The 10144-nt window shown below is 34.6% G+C and overlaps 1 protein-coding gene across 1 annotated transcript; it reads right to left on the reverse strand.

Moving 5' to 3' along the window:
- Positions 1-3231: 3231 nt before the first annotated feature.
- Positions 3232-7537, reverse strand: LOC108917649 (UDP-glucuronosyltransferase 2B7-like). The gene is made up of 4 exons (XM_018724365.2): positions 7166-7537; positions 4413-5222; positions 3629-3848; positions 3232-3568 (listed from the first exon to the last, which is right to left on the reverse strand). The coding sequence occupies exons 1-4, from the start codon at positions 7395-7397 to the stop codon at positions 3289-3291; spliced, it is 1542 nt and encodes a 513-aa protein (XP_018579881.1). The 5' UTR covers positions 7398-7537; the 3' UTR covers positions 3232-3288.
- Positions 7538-10144: the final 2607 nt, after the last annotated feature.

Raw genomic sequence — 10144 nt, forward strand, 5'->3', positions numbered from 1 at the left:
AATATTTCATAAATCAAAATGTGGTACTTTATTTACCCATCAGATCTCTTTAATATCAAATTTCACAACTATGGTTAAGACGATTTGAGTACATCCTGTACGTATTAAATGTTGCAAGACGGTTAACTATGTGTGTCTAACTCAATTAGTGGTCATATTTTAGTATGTTTTTTCATAACGTACAGAATTAAAAAGAAAAACATTCCGTTTCAGCTTTATCCGTAGACACTCTGTATACAGGGTCGGAAAGTCCCCATGGTTCATCGGCCGTTACGTGAGAGCGATAAAGTAAGTCATAGAAATCCGTGCGATAGAGAAAGATGGCTATAATGAAGGAGTATAATAGTCACCGCCCATTTCGCCCTTCCACAAATAAGAAGTGGATCTTATTTGTGGAAGGGCGAAATGGGCGGTGACTATTAGGCGCCTTCATTATAGCCATCTTTCTGTATCGCATGGATTTCTGTTACTTTCTTTATCGTTCTCACGTAACGGCCGATGAACCATGGGGACTTTCCGGTCCTGTATGTGATATCATCGCTAGGTACCTCACAATTTTTGCAACAAAACTGAACAGACAATGTCACTGTGTCGCGATTAGATACTTTACGATAAATATGTCTTAGATTAAATATAATGATCGCCCATGTAGGTAGGTACCTATCTACCGTCTATACTGTAATGACTATTAATATTTAAATGTCATAAGTCATAATGAATGATAATACTGTTGTTTATTCTGGGAATGCAATAATACGTAATAAGATGCAATACTTGTAATGCAGAATCTGTAAATATCAAAATAGGCATATTCATATTTCTAAAATTTACAACCTTTTTGGATACCTATATAAGATATTTTAAAGTGATATGTGTTCTTAATGTTAAGTCATTTATTTTAACAGCTGGTAGAACTCGTAAAAAAGTCGATTTACCAAAAATCGTTTATATAAAATTATAAAAATCCGGTTCTACAAAAACTGTTCAAAATTGTTCAGAATTGTTACCATTTGTTTACCATTTATGTTGCACGCAGTAGTCGAAAATGATAATAAATCTGGTTTGTTTACCGTCGAGGTACAGTTCCCCATGTAGCTGCGGCTCAATGAATATGAAGAAACTAAACAAGTTTTCTATAAATTATTTAATATTTGGTTAAGTATAGGGGAACTAAAAATAAAATTGAAAATTATGTAACAGAAACAAAATTATGTTAGCAAAATTACATATTAGAAATTAAAATAGGAAACAAATATTTCAATAAATGCTCGAAATGTTGCCCATTTACTTCAATGCATGCCCGACATCGTTTGACCAAGGAATTGTAAACCCTCCGTAAATCAACGGTTGCTTGAATTTGCTCAGCGGCTGCATTAATTTTTTGAAGTAAATCATCCCTCGTGTTACTGGGTTTGGCATACATCAGTTGCTTCATATGACCCCAGTAAAAAAACCAAGCAGGTTGAGGGCAGGGAACCTGGGAGGCCACATAATAGGTCCATTTTTCCCAATCCAGCGTTCTGGAAAATGTAAATCGAGCCACGCAGATACGCGCAGATACCTGTCTTCCATCTTGTTGGTAGTACATTTGATTTAGCAAAGCTAAGGGAACATCTAGTACGGCATCAACAATATTTTCTAAAAAAATCCGTGTATCTCTACAATAATTTGAGGAGGCATCAGAATCACTCCGTTAAAGATGCCTCCCCAGACATTTATGGAGAATGTTCTTTGAAACGCGGAAGGTCATATCACATGGAGATTTTCAATGGACCAGACATGACATTTTTTTTAAATCATTTATAACATTTCCCGTAAAGATAGCTTCATCGATCCCCAATATTTTTTTATGGAAATTTTCGTCATTATCGATATGTTCTAACAACTTGCAAAATTGTATCCTTTTTGTTTCGGAATTACCAGGATGCAAGGTTTGTACTTTATGTAGGTGGTATGAGTTCAGTTCTTGTCGGTTTAAAATTCTCCAGACGCCGCGTCGTGGAATACCACTTGCGTTGTTATTCTTCGCACACTGGTGGATGGATTATCAACAACAGCAGCTATTACATTTTCTTCTAAAATGTTTTCATCTTCCAAATTACCTCTTATTCTGGCATTTCCAATTATAACACTCACGGCTTCATGGGCTCTTTGGAAAACTCGTTGAAATACGTGCTGTGAAGGTTGCCTTCTGTTTGGAAACCTGCGTAGATATTCTCGTGAGGCCGCCAATGAATTTCCATCACAAAAACCATAGACAAATAACATATCGGCATATTTGTTGTTGGAAAATTCCATAATTGGTACTCTTGTTGTTTTGTAATCTTAATTTCTCGTATTGTAATTAATTTTGACATGTACACTTGTAAACAACTTTGTTTTTTATGACAGGTATCTCCTAGATAACAACAAATAAAATCTTTACGTACATTTTGCAGCCGATAATTTAGATCCTATTTACTCGATAACGGTTCATTTTTGAGCTATGAAACAAAAGCACATTTTTTGTTCAGAATCGATTGCAGATTCAGGAAAACGTAATCAAATTATATAAAACAAGGATATGTAAAAGTTATGGAGACATAACCTTGAGGACAAGTTGGCCTAGGCTACCTCTGGCTTCAGATCGAAATAAGTACCATGTAGTTTTAATGACCTTTAATAGATGTACATTTCACCCAAAAATTACGTAAATCCCTGAAAAGGTTTATGAGTTATTGCGGAGTTATTATTTTTTTCTAAACAACACCCTGTAACTCAGCGAAAGTGCATCACAGAAAAATATTTTATAAGAATTTTAATCTTATTTTGGTCTGGTCTATCCCCTGATAATATTTTGTACGCTGACACTGGGACACCCTGTATAAATGATTTTTGGTATATCGACTTTTTTACGAGTTCTACCATGCAGCTGTTAAAATAAATGTCTCAACTTTGAGAACACCTGATATACAGTAGGTCCGTATTAACATCCCCTTAAATACAAGTAGGCTGGTGGTATAAAGTGAAACAATTTTGTTATGGGTGGGACCCTGAAACGTCATAACTTGGAAATTATTGGTTTCCAATTGCCACGAACAGAAAATTGCACAACAAAATTAGGATATCATGGAATCAAAAATGGTTATGTACGGTAAAAAATTTGAATACATGGTGTCCAGTAAGGAATGCGTCATATGAAAAGCATCTGCCTTGGGTCAATATAAACTGATATAGATCAATACAAACATATAAATAAAAAAAATAAAACTATTTTATTTGAACAAAAAGAAAAAAAAATATGAATAATCAATTTTTCTTGACTTTTCCTCTAGTTTTTAAAATTGCGCCTAATATCCTTTTAATAACCATATAAATTATAACTAATAAACTAATAATACATAATAAAGTAAATGATATAACGTCTAATAACAAATACTTGTACCAAGGTAAATCCACACCAGCCACTCTTAAATGAGGTGCACCTTTATGTTTTATCACGAACTCTGTCCAATACACTGCAAGATCCATGGGTTTGACTGGTCGATCATGCATCAGATTCGAACGCATTTTGGCATTATCTCGATATCTAAAAAAATAAATTGAATTTGCATACAGAATCTTTGATAAGTTTTGTTTCCAAACTTACCTCGGATCGTTAAGGAGATTGTCCAAAGCAGAACTAAGCTTTTCCTCATCTAATTCTGATAATTTTATGGTAAGACCATAACCATCCAACGTAGCACGAGCAGCGTTCATTTTTTGGTCAGCAAAAACTGGTAGAGCCAGAACTGGTACACCATGGTAAATTGTTTCAGTGGTACTTAGTAAACCTCCATGGGTTATAAAGAGTTTGGTATTAGGATGGGCTAGAAAAGAGCAAAATAATTTATTATATTTTAACAACAATTATTAGTCGAAGAAAGAGATGATGCCATGACATAAGAATAATAAGTAAGATCCTAATTATTCAAAAGGAAACGTGAAGTATCAGTCTTTTTCTTGATTTGCACGGTATAATATACAGGGCGATTTACAATTGCACAAAAAAATTTCTGAATAGATGCGGCATGAGAAATGGAGTCAATATCGTAAAAAAAATTTTGGAAAATCCTTATAATTTCCGAGAAAAAAAATTATTGAAGTAGTAGTACTTTCAACCATTACATAGATGGAGAATTGTAGTCTTGAGCGTCACGTCGCCTCAGCGACTCCGAATACTGAAATCCGATTTTACAATCATCGTTGCGATATTGTTTACAAAAGTTTTTTAGTAATTAGTGTTTCTTTCTGTTTTTTTTTTCTTTACAAAATTGTATTTGTAAGAGTCCCTGTACATCCAAAATTATTTTTGGTTGTAAAGTTCTGAATCACCCTGTGTATATCTTACTCTGCTTTTGAGGGAAATTGATATAAAATACGTATAAACTTACCTAGTATATCTGCTTGGGGAAACCATTTTCCTAGTTTAACATTGTCGGGCTTCCCTTCAATGCTGTCTTCGTCCCATTTCCACAAGACCTTCTGTTTGATTTTACCAAAAGCTTGATGAAGGGCTTTCTTTTGATTATCAGATATCTGTGACGGTTTAATATTTGATCCCATGCTAAAGTAAACTACTCCTTCCTCGGCACCATCTAGGAAATCTTTCAGATCCTTTGGTAATTCCTTTGGAGCATTAACGTGGAAGCCTCCGATGTCGATCATACATGGTACGTGGGGTATGGGTTGGTTTATACTTTCATGGGAATTTAGAAACAATACAGAGGAATTGTAGATAATGTCGCTCAAATCTGGTGCATCTGGGAAATATTCGTGCATTAATTTATTCTGTGCAGGAAAGAAAATTAAATGACGATTCAACTCGTACGATATCCTGAATAACCAGTTGGTGAGTTTTTGCCAAAAGGTCATGTTGTGCGTGAAGTCAAAGAAAATTTCTGGTATATAAGATGGCGGAGATGGATTTCCAACTAAAGGATTAACCCATACACTAGCACCAACGGTACTAAACGTGATCAGAGGAGCTTTGTAGTGGTGAGCCAACACTTTTAAAGCGTCGTTATTGAATTGCTCTATAATGACGGCATCGAAGGTTTGGTTAGACTTCAAGAGTTTTTGAAAATTAGGGTGGGCGAATGTATTACGTGTAATTTCGGTTCCTAAAATGTTCACAAGAGGGATGTACCAAAATGGATTCATATTTTCTAAATCTAGAAGGTTGGCCAATGTCTTGGGTTTATCTAAAATAGTAAAATTATCGTAAATATTGGAGCTATTTATACAGGGTTCCCCATATTAGACTATGCAGTTTAAAAGTCGAATAAAAACTTTCTGACCAAAGTAAATTAACTTTCTAATGAACTAATATGTAGCTAATTTTATGGGATTTATAACGAAAATAAATAATAAGTAAATTTTTAAAGATCATGTCTTCCAAATGCCCTCCTTCGACTTCAATGCAATTTTGAATTCTAAGTTCAAAATTTTGCATCACTCGACGCAGCAAATCTCCATTTATTTCTGCAATTTTATTTTGAATCTGCTCTTTCAACTCCAGAATTGTTGCTGGACGACTTGCATAAACTTTTTGCTTCAGGTATCCCCAGAGAAAAAAATCTGGGGCCGTTAAATCGGGAGATCTCGGGGGCCAATTCAAATTTCCAAATCGGGAAATTATACGGCCATCAAAAAAATCTCGCAAAATCCTCATAGTGTTTCTGGCTGTGTGAGCTGTAGCTCCATCTTGTTGGAATAATATGGCACCATTTAGTAGTCCCCGTCTAGTTAGTTCGGGGATAAGAAACGTTTGCAACATGTTTATGTAGCGCTCGGAATTAACTGTAACAGGACGGTTATTTTCATCCTCAAAAAAATAAGGACCGATAATTCCAAATGATGCTACACCACACCACACAACGACTTTTAGACTGTGGAGGTTTTTGGTAAACAGTTCGTGAGGATTTTCTGCTCCCCAGTACCTAAAGTTTTGCTTGTTAACAACACCGTCCAAATGAAAATTTGCTTCGTCGCTCATTAGCAAATTATGTATTCCTCCATGGTGCTGATTTAAAAATTCTTGACAAAATGTCAACCTCGCTTCTTTATCTGTATCACTGAGGTGATGCGCCATTTGGTATTTATAGGGGTGAAATTTTAAATCTTTATGCAGAATTCTGTGGAGACTTCCCTTGGATATTCCTAGGGCAAGTGATTGCCGATTAGCAGATCTCTTAGGGCTTCTTGTGAAGGCAGCTCTCACTCGTTCAATATTTGCAGGCGTACGCACCGTTCTTCGACGTCCAGGTTTTTTAATGTTTTGCACAGAGCCATTTTCACGCCAATGACGAACCCATGCCGAAATTGTAACGCGTGTTGGTGCATCGCCCCTATTATTATTTCCAAACTGCCGTCGAAATGCACGCCGAACTTCTTCCACTGAACCAGTTCTAATGTAGACTTCCACGGAAAACACACGCTCTTGAATTGAATAATTCATAACGCAATGAAAATTGTTAAAAAATGAAAATTAAATTAAGTTGTGACATTTGTGACTAAAACAATGAAGTGTTTACTTTTGTCGTTGCTTAGAGACAGGCGCCTACTTGTTAAAATGTGATCCTAATGGTGTAGCATCATTTGGTAATATTGGTTTGATTTGCTTCGTCGAGTAATGCGAAATTTTAAACTTAGAATTCAAAATTGCATTGAAGTCGAAGGAGGGCATTTGGAAGATATGATCTTTAAAAATTGAATTATTATTTATTTCAGTCATAAATCCCATAAAATTAGCTACATGTCAGTCCATTAAAAAGTTAATTTACTTTGATCAGAAAGTTTTTATTCGACTTTTAAACTGCATAGTCTAATATGGGGAACCCTGTGTTACCTAATCTATTATCTTATTTTGCACTTTGATTTCTAATCATAAAATTAAATAATAATCAATCGCTTTGTAGAACTTTTAAAATTAACCAAATCCAGTATCTAGTTTTGGACCATGTTCATGAATCACAGTTAAAACAAGACATTAATCTCTACAGTGATATTTTATAAGACACTAATAGACAGAGAAGTAATAAAACTTTTTATCTTAAAGTCGAGTACAAGTTTCTTTTATTTTGTTGAATTCTTTACAGCGAATATCAGAAAATTAGCACTATATACTATTAAAATTAATGCTTACTTTCTTCCTCAGATAGACCAGTCAAAACTACTTCTGTGTACTTCCCATTCTTCGGTGGTTTCTTGTCTTCAAAGGGACTAAGCATAGTCACATCGTGTCCTGCGTCAGCTAACCCTTTGCCAAAGGCATTTCCAAGAATGTAATGACTCCGTCCTACCATAGGAAACACAATCAGAATTCGCGAACATTTTGCGGCTGCGAAGAGCAAAGTAAAGGACACAATGAGTTTCATATTTATACCACCGGAGACAGAGGACAAATCGATGATAAAATAAACTGTGCCTTTATTTATTAGTCGTAATTAGATAGTATTATCAGACAGTAGTGCAATGATTATTTTAATTTGATAGTTCGTCGACAATGTCAGTGTGTTTAATATATCGAGTTTAATATTATCTAAACCAACATCACGACAGCACTCAATAAATATAAAGAGTGTACTAGAAGAAATAGTCTGCTAAAAGATTTACTACTATTTTAACGATTATTTTGCCGTTTTATTATCTAGAAATGGGATATGTAGAATACTTAACCACAGCGTATCTATTTAAACTAGCAACTCATTTTTTTTAATTACAAAATTATAGTTTACTATGTATAATTATTTTATGATTGCGATTTGACGACTTAATTTGATAACTAGATTTCTCGTCTGGATACGTTCCAAAATACATCTTGGAAGATTATCAAGCATTACTTAAACATGTGACAGAGAAAATTATAATCAATTGTTTATCATACTTGACGTCTTAGTTAACGATTTTTATGAAAAATGAAAACTTGCCTGCTTGGCTCGGCTATTGGATATATATATATANATATATATATAATCAAATTCCCTTTTACCCTTAGGTGTCGGGATTACAAATAATTTCATATAATTAATTTCCTAACTATTTATATACAAATTTTCTCCATTGCTTTTTGTCTCTTGCTATTAGCTTTGCTTCTTGCCATGACTTGCCTCTATTTTCTAATGCTTTTTCTGCTGTGCTGTCCCACGTTTCCCTTGGTCTTCCTCTCCTTCTTTTAGCTTGTATTTTAGCTTCCCATATCCTTTTAACTTGTCTGCTATTATTCATTCGTTGTGCTATTGGATTTTAACTTATAATATTGCGGGAAATCACTACTGCGGACTGCATGCCCTGACAAGTATTGAATTGTACAGCTGTGGACTAGTGTAAATCTGGCTTTGGTGTTGTGAGTTCAAACTCCGCCTAATTCTTCTATACTTCGCGGTCGAAATTATAGAGAGTGATTCATCGCTAGCTCTTGGACTAGTAAGGAGGATGAGGCGTGCGGGGATCGAAAATCGATAGGCGTGTATACGTAAAAGGCAACAAGATGTAGAAAATATGGAAAAAATATAATAAAACATAACATCTATTATTTTTAGAGGTTTTATCGAGAAAACTTCAAAAATATTTTAGTAACATTTTGTTTTTAAATTTTAAGTGTTTTCTATAAAACGATGCCCTCTTGGGCATCGATAACCCACCACCACCCGGCTTACGCCGCCGCAAAATATTGTAATGTTTACTATTAATATATTTATTTAAGTAGGTACTTACATATTTTATAATAATTATCTCACGAATATTATCACTGTCACACTTTCACTTCACTGCCACATAATCACTTCACTATTAATATATTTAAATACTTACATATCACATTATTCACATTATATATTTCACATATCACTGTTGCTATCACTATCACTAGAATCATCTTCACCCAAATGAATAATGACTGGTTCTATGAACACTTCTACCGTTGTATCAAGATCCCACATACGTTGTTCCTCTTTCTGTGCATGTCCAATACACTTACACCATGTTTCAGCAGTGACGTGATTAATAGCATCCTGTAATAATAATTTCACGTCGTTTATTTTAAAGGTGGTGTTTTTTCGTGCGATTTCATTCTTTATTTGTGCCCAAACCAACTCAATTGGGTTTAATTCACAGTGGTATGGCGGTAAACGGAGTACACGAATTCCTCGATCTTTGGCCATCTCATCCACTACATACTTAATGTATTGACCTTTTTCTCTTTGGACAATTTTTAATAATTGTACTTTTAGCATGGTTTCTGTATATTCAATATTTTTCGATTGTAACCAGTCCATAATATTTCCTTTTCTCCATGCTGATGTCGGTAACATTTCAACTCTTCTACTATGATAAGGTGCGTTATCCATCACAACAACTGCTCCTGGCTCCAGATATGATAAAACATATTCAAACCATTTTTCAAACACGTCGCTGTTCATATCTTCATGATAATCTCCCGTTTTTCGTGACTCAAATACATGCAAACCATTTTCTAAAAATCCCGTATCGCTTCCAATATGTGTTATAATCAATCTTCGTCCTTTTCCAGAAGGTGCCTTTAATCCAGTAGAAAATCCATCTAAAAATGCTTGTCTCTTACTCTTAACATTACCATCCTGCCAAACTTTTGATACAGTATGACCTTCGTTTACCCATGTTTCATCCATGTAATATATCTTCTTACCAGATGCACGAAGTTCTCTTATTTTTTCTAAGTATTCTCTTCGCCATACCACAATTTCGTCTTTTTCAACGAGCATACTATTCCGATTCCGTTTCAAATATCGAAAATTCATGTCACGCATTATTCTTCTAAGAACCTTATCAGAGAAATTAGGAATATCCTCATCTTCAGCTATTGCAGCTTGAATTTTCTTTATCGTTGGTATTTCATTTCTAAAGAAAAATCCATGAATTTTCCTACGTATGGAGTATTTCACGTCAACGTCGACTTCTATTTTCTTCCTCCCTCGTGTTTCCACTTTTTTCTTCTTTGGATTCACTTCTACACTATTTTTTATGGCACGATAAACAGTAGCAACGGATACTTTTGTCAACGAACTACACATATCAACAGCTTCACTTACACTTGTATTAGAATTTCGCGACCGAATTCCTTTATACACGTTTTTTACCATTATTA

This window comes from Anoplophora glabripennis, unplaced genomic scaffold (genome assembly GCF_000390285.2).
Source record: "Anoplophora glabripennis isolate ALB-LARVAE unplaced genomic scaffold, Agla_2.0 scaffold44, whole genome shotgun sequence".
In the NCBI taxonomy this organism is placed as follows: Eukaryota; Metazoa; Arthropoda; class Insecta; order Coleoptera; family Cerambycidae; genus Anoplophora; species Anoplophora glabripennis.

Bases quoted from the DNA above. Each gene is read 5' to 3' on its own strand.
- LOC108917649 (XM_018724365.2), bottom strand. From the start codon at position 7,397: ATGAAACTCATTGTGTCCTTTACTTTGCTCTTCGCAGCCGCAAAATGT. The intron at 5,223-7,165 runs GTAAGCATTAAT...TTACTATTTTAG, and splicing joins TGGTCTATCTGAGGAAGAAA to ATAAACCCAAGACATTGGCC. The intron at 3,849-4,412 runs GTAAGTTTATAC...GCTCTTTTCTAG, and splicing joins TCCCCAAGCAGATATACTAG to CCCATCCTAATACCAAACTC.